The 23962-nt window shown below is 46.5% G+C and overlaps 1 protein-coding gene across 1 annotated transcript; it reads left to right on the forward strand.

Annotated features, from left to right (window-relative positions):
* The first annotated feature begins 1661 nt into the window (after positions 1-1661).
* On the forward strand, positions 1662-2402 carry LOC144889815 (uncharacterized). Its single transcript, XM_078771016.1, has 2 exons — positions 1662-1863; positions 1942-2402. Exons 1-2 carry the CDS (start codon positions 1686-1688, stop codon positions 2262-2264), a joined length of 501 nt encoding a protein of 166 aa, XP_078627142.1. The 5' UTR covers positions 1662-1685; the 3' UTR covers positions 2265-2402.
* Positions 2403-23962: the final 21560 nt, after the last annotated feature.

Raw genomic sequence — 23962 nt, forward strand, 5'->3', positions numbered from 1 at the left:
AAATGAGAGAAAAGAAATAAATGATTAATGAAAATAAATAAATAATAATCATTAAAAAAATAAATTGTTAATCAATTCGGTCACAGAACACATAAACCACCACCATTTCATCAGAATGTAACTGGGGGAAAAAAATTTTTTTTAGTAATTAATCGAATAATTAAATAATTAATTGATTAATTGATCAAAAATATCCTTGATAACCACATCACTTGGTCACTCATGTCCAAATATTAGCTTCAGAGCTCAAAAGGTGCCTGAGATATTGGCCAAATGAGAGAAAATAAATAAATGATAATGAAAATAAATAATAATCATTAAAAAATTAAATTATTCATCAATTCGGTCACAGAACACATAAACCATCACCATTTCATCAGAATCTAACTTAAAAAAAAAAAAAATCGTCAATAATCGAATAATTAAATAATTAATTGATTAATTAATAAATCAAAAATAGCCTTTGCAGCCAAATCACCTTGTCATTGGCATGTTCAAATATCAGCTTCCTAACTCAAAAGGTGCCTGAGTTAATGGTCAGAAGAGAGAGGAAATTTGATTAATTAGATAAGTACTTAATCGCTTATAATTAAATAACTTCAATTAATTGATTAATCAAAAAAAAAATACCGTTTTTGAAAAAGGACTTGCTCACTTTTTTAGTGCCGAAATTTCAGCTTCCTAGTGCAAAGGATGGCTGAGATATCGCCCGGACAAACAAACAAGCAAGAAAGAAAACAAGAAAACAAGTAGATACATTCAAAGTACACCGCCCCCATGCCAAATAATTAAATATCCTACAGCGCGGCATTGCCGGGGTGCCTCTGGCGCCCGGCAATACCGCAGTGCATCTCATTGAGGCTACATTGGGAGGGAGAGGTGTACACTAATTGATTAATTAATTGTGTAATTAAAATCAATAAAAGATTATCACAAAATATTTTCTTAATCAATTGGCTAATAGCATAACGAAACCACTAGTGCTTCATACGAAGACCTATCTTTTGGAAATATAATTAAATAAGTCTATAATTAAAAATTAAATAATTCATTGATTCATCAATAAATAATTAATCAATTAATCAATAAATAATTAATCGATTAAATGATTAATCAATAAATCAAAAATATCCTTCATAGCCACATCACTTGGTCACTGTCGTGTCCAAATATTAGCTTCCGAGCTCAAAATGTGCCTGAGATATTGGCCAAATGAGAAAGAAAATAAATAAATGATTAATAATGAAAATAAATAATCATTAAAAAATAAATTATTAATCAATTCGGTCAGAGAACACAAACCACCACCATTTCATCAGAATCTGTAATTGAAAAAAACAAAACTCTTCGGATCTTCACCGAAATCAAATCTTTGTCCTTGTCGCACTCAACATATCAAAGGTTTCGCCTGAATCCGTACACAACTGAGATATCGCTTTTCTGACTCGGTGGTGAAGGATCACTTTAAAATATCCAGATCCATACCCGGATCTTCACCAAAATCTAATCATCTTGTCCTTGCCACGTACCCAACCTCTTGTAGTAATGCTTGTCCGAATTTGCCTTGATAAATGTACCTGTTGTGATCTGAGAGTAATTTAAATGTTTTGTACAGTGATTGGTGGGTACTGCCTTGTTTGTAGGTACTTGATGTAAAGAAGAACTTGCAAATTGCCCAAAAACGTATGGGTGTTTTTCTGGATTGGTCCACGTCCCAGCTCGAAGTGGGTTTTGAGAGATCTAAGCAGGCCATGTTGGATGGTACAGACTCGCTACTGAAAACCAAGTTTGGACAGGTGTTTTTGTCAGGTGCAGATTCTATGCTGTCTCAGGTGGATCGATACCTGCCAGACGATAAGCCAGGTATGTCACTTTGTGTGGACGTGATGCTATTTTTATTATTTGTATTTATGTAGACACTAATACCTGTGCATCCTGCAGAAGGTGAAAGTCCTGATGGAGAGAAAGTTGAACCAAGCTCCTTGTCCCTTGACTTTTACCGTCGGCTTGTTGCTGTGTCGAGCAAGGCTGGGCGAGAAGTGTTCAAGAAGAGTTCTGTCGGGATCCAATGTGTTGCAGAGAGTGGGCGTGTCAATTTAACCGGCGCTTTCCAGTCTTTCAATATGGCATTTGACTCCATGCGCAAAGCTCAGTTGAACCAGGTGATCGATGCAACGCACCAGGACCGTGATGATTCTGATCGCTCCAGTGATACCTGCAAATCGTCAACCGGTGCGAAGGTTCAGGGTAAACAAAGCAAATAAGTGTTGAAGGTCTGACGGTGATTTCTTGTTGCAGCTGCTGAAGATGGAGGTGTTTTGTTTTGTGCAGCTTCACATTTAATGCATTGGATTGGATTTCCTTGATTTGAGTGATGGAAATTAAAATCTTGTTGAAAGTGATTTTGAGTTTCTCCATTTGTTCTCTTCCTTGATGTCATTTCGATGAGGTGTTTTTAAGGTTGAAAATTATTTTATTTTAAACCTGAAAACCTTTAACGAAGCTTTGGTTGTGGCATTACCTGATCTCGATTTAACACTGGATTTAATTTCACAAGTCCTCCATCAATTGGTACATTTTCTAACATGATGCTTTTCCAAGTTTACAATGATAAATGTGTCTCTATAATTTCTCCTTAGGTTGAAATTGTGGGCAGATTTGAAGCTAATTAAGATTTTAAAATGTGGTAATGTCCCACTTGGGAAACGAGCGTGTGATGCCATTCAAAAATTATGTAACAATATTTTTAGGGAGGAAATGTACGGGCTTGATTAAACCTTACTAATTAGCACTCGACACAAACAAAGCCGGACAGTGTATAATCAGCAACCGACTGTACAGGCGCAATGTGTGAGGCCCACCAAGAAACAAGATGGCAGCCATAAAATTTCGTCCCAGCTCTGATGGGCGGAGTTTAGCAACAGGAGTCCATGCAATGGGTGCACATTTCAAGCATCTCACCAACATGACCTGCAACCAGGGCAGGCCCTAGGATTTTGGTGGCCCGAAAAAGTTTTGTTTGTGGCCCCAAAACCCTCCCAGTACAACCACCAAATCACACACTGCTCATAACTGAATGGACACACACACACACACTGGAGATGGATAAATGACAACAAAAACAACAACAGGCATTTTAAGGCCATTTTCCCTGCTGGAGCGGGGCTTAGCCTTGCGGTCCCCGTGACAATCTTCTCCATTTTTGCCCTATTTTCTGCATCTCCCCTTAACCCCCTTGCCCGCATTTCTTCTTCCACCATCTTTAGCCAAGTCTTTGTCTTCCCCGTCCTCTCCTTCCTTCAACATTCATTTCCATCACTCTTCTCAACCAGTCACTTTCATCCTTCCTCAACACATGACCAAACCATCTCAAACTTTCTTCACAGCATCCATCAAAGGCTCTATTCCCATAATCTTCTGCAATTTATCATTTGTCTTCCCTTCTCTCAACAATACTCAGCCACTGAAGCATTCGCATTTTCACCCTTTCCAGCCTTCGTTGCTGCTCTACGTTCATTAACCATGTCTCGGTCCCATAAATCATAACACTTCTCACACATGCAGCATACACCTTTCCCTTCAGCTTCAACGACACTCCCCTCCTCGTCAGCACACCACTCAGTTCCCGAAACTTCTTCCATGCACATCTCACTACAGCAACCGTTGCCGAGTCTGATCCACCTTCTCCATTCAGCATGTCACCTCGGTCACAAAATGTATTCACACCTTCCAGCTTCACGCCGTCTCCAAGATCCAACAACATTTCTTCCCTCTGTGCACACCTTACACTTGAATGTAGCTGCCACACTGGTTAATGACCCTCTCAAACCACTACATTTTTTATGAACCCATTCAGCGCACATTGTACGTTGAATGGAATTCACTCCCACACCCTTCCTGCACATGGCCACTTCCCAGTTCTTTCCACCTCACCACATGCTTTACCACTTGCCATCACCTTCGTTTTTCCGATATTCACCTTCAGACCTTTTGTCTCCATACATTCGGTCCACTTGTCCATCTTCTCCTTCAGTCCATCCATACTTTCCGCAATCAACACCAGATCATCTGCATCCAACAACTCCCACAGTAAACCCTCCTTTACGTTCTGAGCCAGCACCTCCATCAAAACTACAAATAGTAGTGGACTTAGTACCGACCCCTGATGCATTCCCACCTTCACCTCAAACTCACCACTGTTCCCGTCCTTTGTCCTTACAGCTGTGCGTGCTCTTTTGTACATTGCCATCACTACTCTGATCAACCATTCCTCCACTCCTAACTTCCTCAATACCTATGCCACGACTTCACGTGGAACCCTATCGAATGCTTTCTCCAGATCAACATTCCCAAGAAACAACTTCTTCCTCTTCTCCATGTACTTCTCCTGCAAATGCCTCGCAATAAAATGCACGTCTGTCGTTCGTCTTCCTGGCATAAATCCAAACTGCATTTCATCAATCTTCACTTTCTTCCTTATCCTCCTCTCCAACACCCTTTCCAATACCTTCATTCCATGCTCCAATAACTTTATTGCTCGATACGAGCCACAGTCCAGAGGGTCACCTTTCCCCTTGTATAGAGGGACGAGGGTACTAAGTTCCCATTCCACTGGAATGCGGCCTTCTTTCACCACCAGATTACAGATTTCTGTCATTCTCTTCACCCCAATTTCCCGCTGCCTTCAACATATCTCGCACAACTCCCGTCGGCCCCCCGCTTTTCTACTCTTCATTGCTTTTATCGCTTCCTCAACTTCCTTCTCGGTTATCTTCTCTGCCAGTCCTAAAACGGTTACTCTCTATGTTGCCATCCCATTCATTCTCTGCATTCAACAGTATTTCCATATATCTTTTCCCTGCTTTAATTCCATCTGGGTCCACAACGATTTGTCCCACTTCATCCTTCAAGCAATTCACCCCCATCACATCCCACCTCTTTTGCTATCTGCTTTGCAATCCTGAATTCTGCTCTCTGACCCTCTTCCAAATCCAAGCGTCCTCCAAACATTTTCCTCCATGCCTCCTGCGCCTTTGCTACCTCTTTCTTTGCAGGCTTCTTGGCTGCCCTATAACTTTCATGCTCTGCTTTTTCTGCTCCCGTACCCTTCCCTTTCTGCCACTCCTTGAACTTCTTCCTCGTCTCGTCAATCTTCTTTCCAACTTCATCATCCCACCACCATGTTTCCGAGTGCCTCGGTGGTCCTTTTATCCATCCACATACCTCACCAATGGCTCTCAACAGACTAGCTTTCATTGACATCCAACCACTTTCAAGCTCAACCACATCATCCTCTGCCATACTTTGCCTCTCTTTTAATGCCTCCCTCACTGTCGCCTCTTTCAACCTCCACACCTTCATTCTCGGTTGGTACTTCACCCGCCGAGCTCTCCTCGCACCTTTCACTCTTGTGTCGCAGACAAGCAAGTGGTGCTGTGAAACAGCCTCCTCCCTCGGCATCACCTTTGCGTCCTGGAAGTGCCCCCTATCTCGCCTACGCACCAGCAGGTAATCAACGGTTGTCGTCGACCCACCTGACGTGTATGTAACAAGCTTATTATCTTCTTTCTGGAACTGAGTGTTACAAATCAACAAATCAGCTCCATCAGCAAACTCCAAAATCCTTTCACCTTCTCCATTTCTCATATCATATCCATAACCCCCATGAACTCCCTCAAAACCGTCCATACTCCTTCCCACATATCCATTTAGGTCTCTTCCTACCACAACAACTTCCTCATCTTTCATGTTTTCCAACAGCTTCTCTATCGCACACCAGAACTTGTCCTTCTCTTCATTGCTCCGACCAACCTGCGGAGCATATCCAGAGATGACGTTCACCAAGAGCTTTCCAATCATCATTTTCACCATCATCAACCTATCACTCACTCTAGTCACACTCACCACACTGTCTACAAACTCCTCAGAAAACAGGACGCCAAAGCCATGCACGTCCTCCGGGCACCCTTGCCACACAAACTTGTATTTCTGTCCCTCCCTACCCTTCACCATTCTCACACCACTTCCCTTCCATCTCGTCTCCTGCACACAACATATGGCCACTCTTCTGCTGACCAATACTTCCACCACTTCTCCTGATCTCCCTGTCATTGTCCCTACATTCCATGTCCCAAACCTCAGAAACCGATCTCCACGTCGGGCATCAGACGTTTCGTCGTCATAAATGGAGTGATTTCCACCCTTGCTTTGATCGGGTTCCCCACCTTGAGTTTTGACGAGAGGGAGTGGGGTCCCCCATGGGGTACTTCGGGCTGTACCCTGCCCATATGTAGTTGTAATCATCATGGTTTCCTTTTTGAGGCAATGTTTTTATGGCCGGATGCCCTTCCTGACGCCAACCCTTTTAGTCGCCTCTTACGACATGCAGGGATACGGTGTACCTATTCTAAATCGGGGTACACACCGGGTGAGATGGACAAATGAATTAACAGCAAATCTCTAACTTTATTCGAAAACAATGTATATTAAAAAATATATATAAATTTGAGAAGTTAAGGAACAATTAAGTAGACAATGACAAATGAACACCAATAAAAACAAAAATATTTTGACAATTAAATCGCAATGAACAATCAGTATGAGTGCAAAATATTCAAAATAAATAAAGTGTTAACTATTGTACAAAACAACAGCTGGAGGCGAGTGTAGAAACTATAGCTATCAATCCTTTCACCACCATCCAACATCAGTGATAAAGTCCTTAAAATCTTTGACTCCTTGATTTTCTTGAAGCAAAACCGTGAATGACATCATCGTAAGACACCTGCCTGCCTACCTCATGGTTAATACTAATGATGGCAAGTCCAGTGAGGCGGTCTTGTCTCTTGTGCCATAGATGATCGCACGTATGTCTTTATAAGCTTAAGCCTTGAAAAGCTTCTTTCAGCTGATGCCACTGTCACTGGAAGGGTACAGGCAATCCTCAGGGATATCCAAAGATTTGAATACAACTCTGTCAGTTCCGACAAAGTCCAGCAGTTCAAATGCAGTCATCCTGTTTGTGGGTAACTGAGGAAGGTTCCTGATTTCCATGGCCAGCTCTCTCCCATCAATGTCGGCTTCCTCTCCACTCCTCAGTGTGTTCTCAGGCTCCTCACATTGTTTCTCCAGTGCTTCATCATCCAAGGTTGGGAAGTTTTGCAGTACTCCAAACTTGCTTTTAAGTTGTCCAAGTGTTTCAAACCGGTCGTCCAAAGATGCAATGGCAGAGTCGACAACCACATTGAAAAATGTGGTCTCTGGCCTCTTCAGGGCATCCCTGACTGGCTCATCTGGTGCTTCATAGACAAAGTGAGTCTTCGTGCTTCGCAGTCTCTTCTCTTTGAGTACGGTCTCCACATGCATTTCCTCACATGCATCTTTTGCAGAAGCTTGTGCAGCAGCAAAGCCATCGTTTCTGTAGCTTAACAGATGGCTCTTAGTACTCTCCAGGAGGTTGACTGCCACGTCCAACTGCATTGTGGAAGACTGCAGTAGCTTGGTGGCTGTGTTGATCTTGGAGAGGACGTCATGCCACACAACTGTGCAAATCTGGAATCTGAATGACCCAACCTCCTCTGCCAAAGATTGGGCCTCGATTTTTGTGATGGCATCTGTTGCCTTTTCCCTGACTTCTAACAATGCATCCCTTATGCCAGATGCCTGGTAGCGCAAAGGGATGATGCTGTTGACACGGCTCTCCCACCTCGTCTCACTCCAGGACTTTGCAGTAATGGTGACATGCCGTTTCAAAATGGCCCATCTCTGGGGAGCAGCTGAGAATAGAGTGTAGATTTTGTGAACATTGCCAAAGAAACTGGTAGCATCTTTCGAGTTCTTGGCAGCATCAGCCACAACAAGATTCAATGTATGAGCCCCACAGGGGACATACAGGGCACGAGGGTTCTTCCCCAAAAGCCTTGCCTGCACTCGTTTTTGCCCTTCATGTTGCCACCATTGTCGTATGATTGCCCTCTGCAATCACTGAAGGGAATGTTCAGCTCTTCCAGGTGAAACCTGTCGATTCGGGTGCAACCAGGAAGCCCAAAAAGTGCTCCTTGATCTCAGGTGTTTCTTCCAGCTTGACTGTTCTGATCACAATAGACATTTGCTCCAGGTGGCTGAGATCTGGGGTACAATCCCACATTATGGCATAATATTTGGACAGTTTAATTTCAGCCACCATTCTCTCCATCATTTTGTCACTGATACAAGTAATCAGTTCATTTTGAATTGTTTTGCCTCGGTCGGTGGCATGAGAATTCATTCCACTTTCAACTTGGCTGACGTGTTGCCTCATTACTGGGTCAAACTTGGCTAAAAGTTCCACCTCTTTCAAGAATTTGCCATTATTCCGACTGTACAAAGTGTCAACAGTTCCCCTGAGAGCCAGGTTTCTTTCTGCTAATGACTGAATAATGGCGACCAGGCGATTGAGAACCTCCCTCCAGCGTTTTTGTGATGCTTCCACAAGGGACATTTCTACCTGGTCAATTGTCTTCCCTTTCTTGAGTCGAAGCTCCAGTTCATTCCATGTGACCATATGCTTTGTGTGATCAGGGTTGTTTTCATGGGTTTTCAATAAGGCCCCAATGTCCATCCAGTCTGACAGTCCCTCTTTAACCAACTTGTATGTCTTGCTGGAGAACAGTTTGCAACAGAAGCAGTAAACTGCATTGTTTTTCCTGGAGTAGACGAGCCAGCTCCGCTTAATTGTTTCCTCATTTACCAGTGTCCTGTATGTGTAGTGGTGATGAAAACGTCTACCGTCCTGCCTTCTGGGAAAGGTGAATGCTGGGTCAACCTGAAACGGCCCTCTGCGTACAATATCTGTCCTGTCTGCATCTGACAGGATAGATGGCCAGTCAAATGGATCTTGCGGTTGTGCTACAACTGGATATTGAGAGGTGGCAGATGGAATATCAGGGGATGATGTAAAAGGCTGTGGTACCTCAGTTACGACCTCTGCAGCAGACGCAGTCACGTCAGAGGAGGGAGTAGATGCCCCTGAAGTCTCTGAATCTGACGATGTTCCCTCAGCAGCAGTCATGTCAGCTGACGAGGTAGATGGTCCTGGTGCAGCGGAGGTTGCTCCAAAATATTTCAATAACGCCCCTGAAAAGATTATACTGTACATTAGATTATTATTATTTTTATTTTATTTTACAAGTAGTGCTATATCGGTGCAGATCTAACCTCATAAATAGGCCCAAAACCGTCCTATATCACAGATATATGTCTATAAAAGGTATTTTGTATATTTTACAAAAAAACAAATTTCGGTCAAAAGTCAAAGCCCAACTGTCAAAGGTCAAATACAAGATATTTCACTAAAATCTGATGATTGCTTGAATTTTTGTTTTTCAAACGACTCAATTTCACTCATTTTACTTCATATTTAGAATAAAAATATATGTACAAAACATTTATGGATGGTACCGTACTTGTATTTTTAAATTGTTTATTTAAACGTTTTAAAACCATGATTTTGTATTTTCAAAATATCAGTTATGGTCTGTATTTTCACCATACCAGCAGAGCCTACTCAGTTGTCGGAAGATATTCCATAGTTCATCATCACACTAAAATACACCATTTGTGTCTGTCTGTCTGATGAATTTTTGACGCCAATGCATTCTGTCGTTACTTATCCAATCTCAACCAAACTTGACAGGATGACGAAGGGTTTCACAATGAAGGTTGTAGCGCATTCATCTGCCCCCCCCCCTCCCCAAGAGGGTTTTCTCCCCCCGAGCGAGTTTGCCCACCGTTGCCGTCAATGGGGTTGCACCTTGAGGTGTATAAAAATGTTAAATGAGCTTTATCGTGGCATATTTCCAAAGAAGATTTATCTTGGCGTTTTTCCAAAGATGCTTTTAATAACAAAATTAATGATAATCGCATATTGTTAATGTTATTGCAAAACATATAAATACTAACAATGTCCCACTTCCCCAACCCGTTTTTCCTGCAGTGCATAAATAACTTATAGTTATGATGGAATTTCTGTGGGAGCAACAGCTTCTACGGGAAGTAAAAATATTATAAACCACAAACATGTATGCTTAGCTTTTTAAACAGTCACTAATGCCCTTTATAACACTAAATGAAGAAATTTGGAGGAATCCCGACATCCGTGAAGTAAGGTTTACTTGCAGAACTGAGCGAAGATCTACTGTGCTCGATATAACCCACAAATGTTGGGTTAACAACATGGCCCTTTCTGCCGCCACCTTGACATTTTTCAAGCGAACCTTTGAAACTCACTCCTGCTGTTTCATACGAAACTGAAAGGGAGAAGCTCGGGTTGTGCTCCTTTACCAAGCAGCTAGCTAGCGCTTGCAAAGCCAGCCGTTCCTTCACGGTTTTGAATGGAGTGCTTGCTCACATGCTTAAACCACTTGGCGACCTCTTCACAAGAAACTTGGTAATGAACACACACACAATGTTCTTGAGACCCGACCATAGATCGACTGTAATCTATATACCCCAAAGAGGAATGACCCTTCCTGCCGCTCCCGCAGTGTGCGGGTGTACTAGTCGAATAAAATGTCAATCTGCAGCATTGGACAGCAGCCTCTGAGGTCATTGGATTTACGCATCCATCCGCTCACACCCAAACATGGAAATCTGACCTGCACGACAACACCTGCATCCCGCTGTCCTGAATTTGGTTTTACATCCACCGGATGTCAATTCGATCCATTGTAATAAGAATATGTTGATTCGCAATTTAGGACATGGAGGCTTTATTGATCACCATCGAATGCCTCGTCAATCAGCATTGTAAATTCTTTTTTTATATTTCATAAATTGCTCTGGTGTTCATGTGACACAAGCATGATGGATGGGCCGAATGGCCTCCTTCGTCCAAACTCCATGTGTGTATTGATATTGTGACGGCCTCTTCTTCACCCCAATACACACGCCATGCCCTCTAATGCTATATATTGTGGCGGACACGATGGCTCGCTGGCGCAATGACATAATTCCGCGCACCAGTGGGTGTCGGCCACGCCCCAGGTGAGGCGTGGCCTCTGGATATACACGCGGGCTCGCAGCCCCGAGCACGGCAGTGATGATGAGTGAGCAACGAATAAAGAGCTCGAGTTAACCCAAAGCGTTGTGGCCTACCTTTGTTTAACGTGTGTGCCCAGCACCACACTGGTGACCTCCAACTGGTTCAGCCGTTGCTGTTCCCTGAATGCGCCATGGCCATCAACGCTGTCGCAATCAAGCTCCCGGAGTTCTGGGAGGCCCAGGCCGACACCTGGTTTCTACAGGCCGAGGCCCAATTCCAGCTCCGGGGCGTCACGGCGGACGACACAAGGTACTTTTACGTGGACGCTGCCCTTGGATCCGGCACGGCCGCCCGAGTCGTGTCCTTCCACTGGCACCCGCCGGACGAGAGCACGTACGCGGCACTCAAGCGGCTTCTCCACGACACGTTTGGCCTCACAGAGGCCGACCGCGCTGACCGTCTTTTGGACCTTCCCGTCCTCGGCGACACACGACCGTCCGCCCGCATGGATTACATGCTGTCCCTGCTCGGCGACGGCCACGCCGATTTCCTTTTCCGTGCTCTCTTCCCCCGCCAGCTACCTGTACAGATGCGGCTCGCGCTTGCCGGTTCGACCATTACGGAACCGCGCGCCCTGGCAAGGGAGGCGGACAAGTTTTTCGCAGCCCACGACGCACGGCCGGCATATAGCACGGCCGTCGTGGATCCCTGCACCGCGCACGGCGCAGGTTTGGCGGATCCACGTTTGCGTTCGGATCCTCCCGAACACGGCGCAGGTTTGGTGGATCCGCGTTTGCGTTCGGATCCTCCCGAACACGGCGCAGGTTGGGCGGATCCGCGCGTGGCCGCCGCCACGCCCCGCCCACCACCGTCGTCACGACCGGCGCGACAACCACCACCGGGCCAGACCTGGTGCCACTTCCATACCAGGTTCGGCCACAAGGCCAGGTCCTGCCGCCCGCCTTGTACTTTTGGCAGGTCGGGAAACGGCCAGGCCGGCGCTCGCTTCCTGCCATGAGCGTCGGCCATACTGGCAGCCTTCTGTTCATAACAGACACCTCCTCGGGTCGTCGCTTCCTGTGCGACACGGGAGCGCAGGTGAGCGTCCTCCCTGCCTCCGCGTCCGACAAGCAAGCTGAGGGCCGGGGCCCCGCTTTCCTTGCCACCAACGGCACACCCATCCGCACGTTCGGGAAGCGTTGTCTCTCACTGCGGTTCGGGGGGCAGCGCTTTCAGTGGTCGTTCGTTACCGCTCGTGTCCCCATGGGCCTACTCGGAGCGGACTTCCTCTGTGCGCATGGGCTGCTGGTGGACGTGAGGCACAGACGCCTTGTCCAAGCCGAAACCTTCAGGTCGCTTGCTTGCGCGCTGAGCAGTTCGTTGAGCAGCTCCCTGGGCGGCTCACCGAGCGGCTCGCCAAGCGGCTTGCTGAGCAGTTCGGTACCGGCGAGGTTGGTTTGCACGCTTCCGGCAGCGGACGAGTTCACCCGCCTCCTCGCCAGTTTCCCGGCCCTCACGCGGCCCACCTTCTCGGCGGTGGCCGTCAAGCACGGGGTGGAGCATCACATCCCCACCGTCGGGCCACCGGTCTACGCCCGGGCGCGCCGCCTCGACCCGGCGAAGCTCGCAGTGGCGCAGGAGGAGTTCGCCACGCTGGAGCGACTGGGCATCATCCGGTGCTCCAACAGCACATGGGCATCGCCACTGCACATTGTGCCCAAGCCCGGTGGCGGGTGGCGGCCGTGCGGAGACTACCGCCGCCTCAACGATGCTACCACCCCCCGACCGCTACCCGGTCCCTCACATCCAGGACTTTTCTGCCCGGTTGGCGAAAATGTCCCTCTTCTCCAAGGTGGACCTCATCCGCGGATACCACCAGGTCCCTGTCAGGCCGGAGGACATACCAAAGACGGACGTCATCACACCATTCGGCCTCTTCATGGTTCTGTGGATGCCCTTCCGGTTGAAGAATGCGGCCCAGGCGTTCCAGCGGCTTATGGACAGCATCTTGCGCGACTTGGACTTCGTGTACGTCTACCTGGACGACCTCCTCGTCGCAAGCGCGTCCCGTGAGGAGCACCTCCGCCATCTCCGCACGCTCTTCGAACGCCTGGGCCGGCATGGCCTGATCATCAACCCCGCCAAGTGCCGGTTCGGCGTCACCGAAATCGACTTTTTGGGGCACCGCGTCACCAGGCACGGGGCCATCCCCTTACCGGACAAGGTGGAGGCGGTCAGGGGTTTTCCGCGCCCCCGCACAATCAAGGGGCTCCAGGAGTTCCTGGACATGGTGAACTTTTATCAACGTTTCCTGCCCTGCATCGCCCAGCTCCTGCGCCCCCTGCACAAGGCCCTCCAGGGGAAGCCGGGCAAAGGCGACGTGGCCTGGACCGAGCCGATGGACGCGGCGTTCGCGGGCGCAAAGCTCGCCTTGGATAATGCCACCATGCTCGCGCACCCGGCGCCCGATGCACCGATCGCCCTCAACACCGACGCGTCGGATTACGCGGTGGGCGCGGTGCACGAGCAATGGGTGCAGGGAGCTTGGCAGCCGCTGGCGTTTTTTTAGCCGGCAGCTCCGCCCGCACGAACGACGGTACAGTACCTTCGACCGCGAGCTGCTCGGGCTCCACCTGGCGGTCCGGCACTTCTGCCATCTGCTCGAGGGCCGCCCGTTCGCGGCCTTCGTCGACCACAAGCCCCTGGTCTTTGCGATGGCCAAGGTCGCCGAGCCGTGGTCGGCCCGGCAGCAGCGTCACCTCTCGGCCGTGTCCAAGTACACGACGGACATCTGGCACGTCGCGGGGAAGGACAATCCAGTGGAGGATTGCCTTTCCTGGTCCGTCGCCCACGCGGTCCACCTCGGGATCGACTATGCCCGGATGGCGGCGGACCAGTCCGCCGACCCCGCCGTCCAGGCTTTTCGGACCACAGTCACGGGCCTCCGCATCACCGAGGTACCGTTCGACGGCGCGGGCGCGGCCCTCTTGTGCGATGTCTCCCTCGGCCGGCCTCGCCCCATCGTGCCCGCTGGCTGGCAGCGCCGGGTTTTTGATGCCATCCACGGCCTGTCCCACCCGGGCACGAAGGCCTCCCAAAAGCTGGTCGCCGACAAGTTCGTCTGGCATGGCCTCCGGAAGGCCGTCCGCGATTGGGCCAGGATGTGCCTCGCGTGCCAGCGCGCGAAGGTTCACCGCCACACCCGGGCCCCGTTGGTCCCGTTTACGGTGCCCAAACGCAGGTTTGACCACGTTCACGTGGACTTGTTGGGACCTCTGCCCCCCTCGCGGGGTTTCACCCATGTCCTCACCATGGTGGACCGCACCACCCGGTGGCCGGAGGCCGTGCCTCTGGCAGCAACGACGGCGGCGGACGTCGCGCAGGCGTTCATTGCCACTTGGGTTGCCCGGTTCGGCGCCCCCTCGGACATCTCGTCCGACCGCGGCCCCCAATTCACCTCGGAGCTCTGGGGGGTGGTAGCGCGGGGGCTCGGCGTCCAGCTGCACCGCACCATGGCCTACCACCCCCAGGCCAACGGCCTGTGCGAGCGCTTCCATCGCGCCATGAAGGCCGCGCTCCGGGCCAGCCTCCGCGACGGCGGCTGGGTCGACACGCTCCCCTAGGTCCTGCTGGGCCTCAGGACGGCGCCCAAGGACGACCTGCACGCATCCGCGGCGGAGTTGGTCTTCGGACAACTGCTGCGGGTGCCGGGCGAGTTCGTCCCCGACTCCACGGCACCATGGTCCGCGGCGCAGCAGTGCACCGCCCTGCAGGAGACCGCCCGGAGGTTCGCCCCGGTGCCGACGGCGCACCACGGTTGCCCGCCAACGCACGTCACCCCAGAGCTTCGCACGGCGGAGTACGTGTTCGTCCGCCACGACGCCCACCGGACACCGCTGTGGTCCCCGTATGACGGGCCCTTCCGCGTGCTGGAGACCGGGGCGAAGCATTTCACCCTGGACATCGGCGGTACTCCTGACCGCGTCTCCATGGACTACCTCAAGCCAGCCCACCTCGACTTGGACCACCCCCCGCCAGCGGCTCTGCCCCCGCGTCGGGGCCACCCCCTGGCGGGCGGACCCCCGGCACCGCCCAACCCCGCCGTCACGCCACCCCCCTGCCCTGCACCCATCCCAGATGCCGCCAGAGACATCCCAGATGGCATCCCGGCATCCCATACGCCGCCAGCCGCCAGAGGGCGCTTCGGCCGGGTCATCCGGTTGCCCCGCAAACTGACCCTTCAGGTGCGCGGGAATTCTGGGGGGGCGCGTGTGGCGGACACGATGGCTCGCTGGCGCAATGACATAATTCCATGCACCAGTGGGTGTCGGCCACACCCCAGGTGAGGCGTGGCCTCCGGATATACACGCGGGCTTGCAGCCCCGAGCACGGCACTGCTGACGAGTGAGCAACGAATAAAGAGCTCGAGTTAACCCAAAGCGTTGTGGCCTACCTTTGTTTAACGTGTGTGCCCAGCACCACAATATCGACATATAGCATTGTTCTTCGAAATAATGAGAAGGCGATTTGTGTTTCTCCAGTGTTCAAGTATACAGTTCCATGAAATAAGGGTTTACGGGGTTTATCTACTGCATAAGAGAGCCGTTGGTCTGTCTGCCTGTCGCCATTTTTCTCAGAGATGGCTGAACGGATCTTCGTCAAACTTTCAGAGCTTCATCAGTGAGTGGCTGAGTGTTTTAGGCAAAAAAAGTTCGTTTTTTTGGATTAAAAATAAAATCTCTCTGTAGTGCCGAAGCCTTTTTGATTAATGACACTTATAATTAAATACAAATGGTGTAATGAAATACATTCACATAAATAAATACAAAACAAACATTTGAACACAAAAAATCTGACAATTCCGGAAGTGGACGAAGATGGTAGTAAAGCTTCTTCTTCCTCCTGAAAGTCATCATACTTAACTCAGAAACGTGATGAACAGCACATTCACCAGCAGCTATTCAACAAAAAGGTAAAACAAGTACAGATACATTCAAAGTACACCGCCCCCATGCCAAATAATTAAATATCCGACAGCGTGGCATTGCCGGGGCGCCTGCGTCGCCCGGCAATACCGCAGTGGAGCTCATAGAGGCTGCATTGGGAGAGAGAGATGGACACTAATTGATTGATTAATTGTATAATTAAAATCAATAAAAGATTATCACAAATTATTTTCTTAATCAATTGGCTAATAGCATAACGAAACCACTAGTGCTTCATCCGAAGATGTATCATTTAGAAATTTCATTAAATAAGTCATTAATAAAAAATTAAATTTTAATTGATTAATCAATAAATAATTAATCGATTAATCAATAAATAATTAATCGATTAAATGATTAATCAATAAATCAAAAATATCCTTGATAGCCACATCACTTGGTCACTGTCATGTCCAAATATTAGATTCCCAGTTCAAAAGGTGCCTGAGATATTGGCCAAATGAGAAAGAAAATAAATAAATGATTAATAATGAAAATAAATAAATATTAATCATTAAAAAATTAAATTATTAAACAATTCTGTCACAGAACACATAAACCACCACCATTTCATCAGATTCTGTCACGGGAAAAAAAAAATTCAGTAATTAATCGAATAATTAAATAATTAATCGATGAATTGATTCATCAATAAATCAAAAATATCCTTGATACCCACATCACTTGGTCACTCATGTCCAAATATTAGCTTCCGAGCTCAAAAGGTGCCTGAGATATTGGCCAAATGAGAAAGAAAATAAATAAATGATTAATAATGAAAATAAATAAATAATAATCATAAAAAAATTAAATTATTAATCAATTCGGTCAGATAACACATAAACCACCACCATTTCATCAGAATCTGTAAGTTAAAAAAAAAAAATTTTTAGTCATTAATCGAATAATTAAATAATTAATCGATTAATTTATTAATTAATAAATCAAAAATAGCCTTTGCAGCCAAATCACCTGGTCATTGGCATGTCCAAATATCAGCTTCCTAACTCAAAAGGTGCCTGAGTTAATGGTCAGAAGAGAAAGGAAATTCGATTAATTAAATAAGTACTTAATTAATCGCTAATAATTAAATAACTCCTCAATTAATTGTTAATCAAAAAACAAAAAAATTGTGTTTTTGACAAAGGACTTGCTCACTATTGTGCCGAAATTTCAGCTTCCTAGCTCAAAGGATAGCTGAGATATCGTCCGGACAAACAAACAAGAAAACAAGAAAACAAACAACCAGAGTGAAAACTGAGTACTCCCTTTCAGCGTGCGTCACTGCCGAGCCCCCTTCGGTGCCCGGCAATGACGTTTTGCAATGCCTGGAGATGGCATAGGAAAGGAGCGGTGTTCAACGGTTATTTGACATTTGTGATGGATTCTGATTTGGATGTAATTGCTTTTCCATTATATTTTCCCTCATTTCAAATACGTTAATGTTTCTTTTTTGCTTGAGCAACGCAGGGTACTCCAGCTATAAATGCTTATATACTTTACTCGTGATACAAATACAACTGTCTGGGGGTGGGGGTTAACATAGGCTATGTAGCCGCGGTCTCCTTTGGGGGTGTGGGGGACCAGGAGAGGGGTGCAAATTCTCCATGTAAATGTGTTTCGTGAAGTGTTTCCTGGTGATGGTGGCAGAGGGTAGTACAATTTCCTTTTTTACCTGGGCAACACTGAGGTTACAGCACTCTTTGCACGGGTAAATTTTTCCTCCTTCCATTCCCCCTCCCTCAAAAACGGAGGAGCCTGTCAAATCCCCCCTCCAAAAAGATGTATATGTAGTATATCTTTTCCATCCCACTCCCTTCCCCACCCCACCCCCTTCCACTCACCCCACTCCCTTCCTCAACCCTCCCTCTCCAGCCTCCCCCTCTCACCCGGCAACGTCGGGAACTCCTGCTAGGAGGCATATAAATACATTCTCGGTTTTACTGCCATTTTATGCAGTGTCTGTTACACTACCCGAATCTAACATTACTTCTTCATGCCTGTTGTTTGTGTCCTTTATGAAGTCCTGAAAACAGTGGTGTCCTGTTTGGAATGATTTTTAATTTTGTTTCATTGTCAGCCAGGAAACAGAGTTAAAAATATTATCTCACTCCTCTCTGCAGATGTGTGATGGGGACGAATTCTAAGCCTAGGTACTGTTAAACGGCAAACCTATTCAATATTCATGTTCCGATTCGTGTTCAAAATATAACATTCGATTTAAATAAGTTGTTCCTCAATCATAAACTGACAATCATAAACTGAGAAGACTGACGGATGGACATGAGCCAATTGCCTAACCATGCTTTTCACGTTGCGTATTTGAGTAAACTAGCAATGGTACCCGCCCTACGGGCGGGGCTTCAATTGGGAAGCCAAAAGGAAAAGACAAAATATCCGAAATTGAAGGCTTTTTAATTTATTTTAAACGATTCATATAAACATCCGTTGAATCATATCACACGCAAATCATCAAAATCTAAACAGTACATGGCGCCCATTTTGAAAAAAGATTGAATTCTACAAAACGGAAGTGTTCGCACGTTTATGTGTGAAGAGTGCACGCCGAATCTGTAACACGGAAGCGGCCGCTACACGTGTTTCTCAGTCGCTTTGCACACGCTGCCATGTTACTTCGGAGCCGCACGTTTATATAGTAAGAGTTCGTCAGGAGTCGATCTACCCTCTCCTGGTACGTAGAATAAACAGTATTTGTAGAATTTCAACAAAAGCCACAGCACTGTTCATATCGGGGTTTTAGAGTCGGTGTCAGCAATAATTGAGAACATTCCACACACGCGGGAAAATGCAGATATATTTTTTAAAATCGCGTCATGGTGTATCATACACCGCCTAACATGACACCGACGGCAACGTGTCGATACATATTAAAAATTCGATATATCATTTCATTTTTCACAGTCGCTAACATAGTTTTCGACTCGGTTGAAAAAAAACGGGAAGGAAATCCAATGAAAGTTGCCGTTTATAGAACGAAATGAATTCTCAAACGCCTGTAACTTCAACTTCAAGGCCATTGAGTCTCTCTCACGCCTTTATCTCCAATCTAACTCACCATATGATTTCATTTTTATCGATGGTTTTGGACTCGGTGTCAGCAATAATTGAGAACATTCCACACACGCGGGAAAATGCAGAGATATATTTTTAAAAATCGCGTCATGGTGTATCATACACCGCCCAACATGACACCGACGGCAACGTGTCGATATATATTAAAAATTCGCTTTTGCTTTTCCGTTAAGATATATTACTTTTTCGTTTGATGACAGTCGTCACAAAAACGTCAACAATGATGCCGACATATATTTCTTCGTTTTTATTTAATTCAACATTATTAGCCGGAAGTAAAATATGTTTCAGGAAATTACCGAGAGATATTTCTTCGTTTTTTTTATTAGTTATGTGCGCATACACTTTAAATAGGTTTATTTGAAATCTTTAATTTTCCACAAACATTCCACACACGCGGGAAAATGCAGAGATATATTTTTTAAAATCGCGTCATGGTGTATCATACACCGCCCAACATGACACCGACGGCAATGTGTCGATATCTATTTTAACTTCGATATATCATTTCATTTTTCACAGTCGCTAACATAGTTTTAGACTCGGTTGAAAAAAAACGAGAAGAAAATCCGATGAAAGTTGCCGTTTATAGAACGAAATGAATTCTCAAATGCCTGTAACTTCAAGGCCATTGAGTCTCTCTCACGCCTTTATCTCCAATATAACTCACCATCATGGTTTTAGACTCGGTGTCAGCAACGCGGGAAAACGCAGAGATATATTTTTAAAAATACACCATATCACCGCCCAACAGCCAACAAGTATCATACACCGCCCAACATGACACAGACGTCAACATTTCGACATTATCGCTTTTTCTTTAAACCGAGCCGAACCGTATAAACCGAGTGAATTCACCGTTTACCTTTGATGCCAGTCGTCACAAAACGACATATATTTCTTCGTTTTTATTTCATTCAACATTTTTAGCCGGAAGTAAAATTACCGAGAAATTACCGAGTTCAGGAAATTACCGAGACATATTTCTTCGTTTTTTTATTTATTAGTTATTTGCGCATACACTTTAAATAGGTCTATTTGAAATATTAAATTTTCACAATGTAATTTACTTGCCATTTGTCATTTGATAATTATGAGACACTTCCTATTGAGGATCGTGACAATTCATGCGGTGCGTGGAAACTTCCATTTCCAAAATGGATGAGACGATCGATGAAGAACGCAGACTTGAACAGGATGTAGCAAGAAAACGAATGAGACGGGCGAACGAGTCCATCGACGAACGTCAATGCAAACTTGCGGGGTCACCCGTGGGAATCCCACGGGCATGGATGTGTGTGACATTTCGACATATTGAGTTAGATGCTGCACATTCATTTTTACAAAATGGTTACTGGCAAGTCATCAGATCCAGAAATGGTGTCATGAACACAATTTATTTACGCGCAAGCACGAAAGCAAGACGGGCCGATTTCCGATTCCGACGGGCCGACGGGCGAGATGGGCCGATTTGGAGCAAGAAAAAGAACGAGACGGGAGAAAAACGAGAGAAACGAGACGGGGAAAGCCGATTGGAGAGGCGAGTGAGGCGCGATTGGAGAGGAGTGTGAGGCACGATTGGAGAGGAGTGTGAGGCGCGATTGGAGAGGAGTGTGAGGCGCGATTGGAGAGGAGTGTGAGGCACGATTGGAGAGGAGTGATTGGAGGGGAGTGTGAGGCGCGATTGGAGAGGAGTGTGAGGTGCGATTGGAGAGGAGTGTGAGGCGTGATTGGAGAGGAGTGTGAGGCGCGATTGGAGAGGAGTGTGAGGCGCGATTGGAGAGGCGTGTGAGGGATTGGAGAGGAGAGGAGTGTGAGGGATTGGAGAGGTGAGGGATTGTAAAGGAGAGGGATGTGAGGGTTTGGAGAGGAGAGGAGTGCTAGGTGGAGACAGGAGAGTGTCAGGTGGAGAGGAGTGAGGGGTCACATATTATGTGAAATAAATAAAGTGTTCATCACACCATTTCTGGATCTGATGACTTGCCAGTAACCATTTTGTAAAAATGAATGTGCAGCATCTAACTCAATATGTCGAAATGTCACACACATGCATGCCCGTGGGATTCCCACGGGTGACCCCGCTAGTCGGTAAATATTGTTCCATCGTGTTTGAAAAAACTGGAAAATTGGAAAACTTGGAAAAATTGGAAAAACCATATAGCCTATTTTACTCCAAGGGATCCCAGGAATACCCACCCAAAATATCGTTGCGATCGGTGGAGCCGTTTTTGCGGAACCTTCGAACGGATGGACGGACATTTGGTGAATTATAGTAAGATGAGGGGAGAGTCACTGTTGTCTCGAAGCAGACTAGTTCATCCCTGCCAGCCCTTTTTGTTTTCTGAAGAGGCTTTTCTATATCCAAGGGCCTGGTTGCTCTGGTTTTGTTTTATTTGTGCAGCTCCCACCTCGAGTGGCCCTGTAAGCTTTGTGGCGGCAATATCCCATAAATAAATAAAAAGATTGTTTAATATCCCGTCAGATAATTATCTTGTTTGTCTTTTTAGAAACATTTTCCTGGCGACAGAACAACCTGCCCTTTGGTATTGGAGCAGCTCCTCTTTATTGCCTTTTTATTATTAAATGTGCTTTTGGAAATGCTTGACATTTTTTATTAATTAATATCCTTCCACTGATTATATCTACCACCACCACTACTACCACCAGTACCAGTCTACCACAATGGCCCCAATTATTCCGGATATTTCAGGATGATGATCGACAGTTATTTATCATTGTGTTGTTGAGCAATGTTGCATATCCAAGGCTGATTTAAAGAGACAAATAATCCCACGATAAATACCACAGAGGTCCACATGATGGCGATCACAATCTGTGTGTCAGCTGCTCTGCAAGGCAATGACACAAACACGCGTTTCCATCTCATTGATGATTTATTGAGACTGAGAGCCAAAACCGATTTATAACATGATATTTCAAAACGTTTGGGATAACTTATGACAAACTCGGTGGATGAGTGGGGTCGGTGATGAACAAGCTGATTAAATTTTGGTTCAAGTCCAAATCCAGATCTGGCCTATCAGTGGGATACAAAATGTAAACTGTTCAATTGCGGAGGTTCGCGCTCTACCAAGTGTTGCTCCAGTTTTTAGTTCTGTTTGTTATTGGCGAAATTGAAGATATTTTATTGGTTGGTCTGGTCTGTGATTCTGTCTGTCTCTGTTTTTCTGTTTGTTACTTTCCAAATCGAAGATTTTTCAAATACAGACTTGGCATTTAATATGGAATTTTTTTTTTTTTCTTGACTGGGGTTTACTTTCTTAACTCAGTATATCAATCTGGTGAGTTTCTTTTACACTTTGGTGATTTATTTGTTAAAAGAACCATGTCACTGATTGTCTGTCGCAGCAAGAAGTCAACAACAGGATTAAATCACAGGTGGCGTGGCAAAATGTACGGACAGGTGCATTTGATGATTGGCTTCACAGTCGGGTCTACAAGGGTTGTTGCGTTCTGTATTAGTGGAAAACAACTGCTGCACATCTCCAAAAGTTATTGCCGCTTCCTCTGGAGATGGTCTGTCAACTCGACAATGCTTTTTGTCATGCAGTGGTGGCTTTACGAAATTACAGCATGAAACAGCGTGCTATTGCTCGGCAGTATGGCATCAGTCAAGGTCAGGTGTCAAAGATCCTGAAACGAAATGCTCAGAGGGGTGCCCCTACTCCAATACCGAGGCCAGGACATCCCCGCAGAACCACTAGGAGGGATGATCGCCAGCTGCACCGGTTAGTCCGCAATGGCCGTACCAAGTCAGCTAATCGGCTTGGGGCTGAGTGGCAGCAACTAACAAATGTGCCTGTATCCAGAAGGCTATTCAACCAACGACTGGTTCAAGCAGGCTATCGTGCCAGGTGTCCCCTGAGAAAGCCACGCCTGACCAGACAACACCGCCAGCGCCGATTGCAGTTGGCCAGACAGCACCGTCAATGGCACCCAGGACACTGGAATCACGTGATCTTCAGTGACGAGTCTAGATTTCTGGTCTATCGTCAAGATGGCCGCGTCCGAGTGCGCAGACAAGTGCATGAAGCCTACAACAAAGATTGTATAGTGCCAAGAGTCCAAGCTGGAGGTGGTGGGGTGACCGTTTGGGCTGCTTTTCATGCAGGGGGCAAAACTGACCTGGTTGTTCTGAATGGAAACCTGAACCAGTTCAACGACAGGGCCATTCTGGAAGAAACATTGCTTCCATTTGCTCATGCAACCTTTCGAGGAAACTTTGTCTTCCAAGATGACAATGCTCGGCCTCATTGTGCTCGCATGATCCAACACTTTCTTGCTGACCGTGGTGGAGAGCATATGGAGTGGCCTGCCATGTCCCCGGATATGAATCCGATAGAGAACTTGTGGGCAGAATTAACGCGTCAAATCGACCACTTGGACCAGCAGCCGACCTCTGTGCGTGAATTGCAGCAGGGTATTGTCACTGCATGGCAAGCGATTCCTGTCCAAACCTTAGCAAATCTCGTGAACAGCATGCCTCAACGTGTACGTGCTCTCCTGAATGCTCGTGGGGGTTACACGAAGTACTGAACTGTAATTTTACTGTCCGTAATCCCAGTCGTAATTTAACTTTTGTTTTTGTTAAAAAATTTTTTGGCGAATGTGCAAAATAAAGAGATACTTCTGGAAAACGCACAGAAGTTTAACACAGTACTATCCATGAATTGAGTTCGATATCAGTTTCCATCACTTTCAAGGATCAATTTCTTTGTTTCGAAATGTCAAATGTGGTTTTTGTTTCTTTTAAAGGTTACGTTAACAAACTCTAGAATAATTTCAACATAATTCCAATGAACTTTTGGTTCTAAGACATCTTGAAAAGTAAGTTCACCCCCAC

The sequence above is a fragment of the Myxine glutinosa genome, chromosome 1 (assembly GCF_964187855.1).
Source record: "Myxine glutinosa chromosome 1, kmMyxGlut1.1, whole genome shotgun sequence".
NCBI classification, from domain to species: domain Eukaryota; kingdom Metazoa; phylum Chordata; class Myxini; order Myxiniformes; family Myxinidae; genus Myxine; species Myxine glutinosa.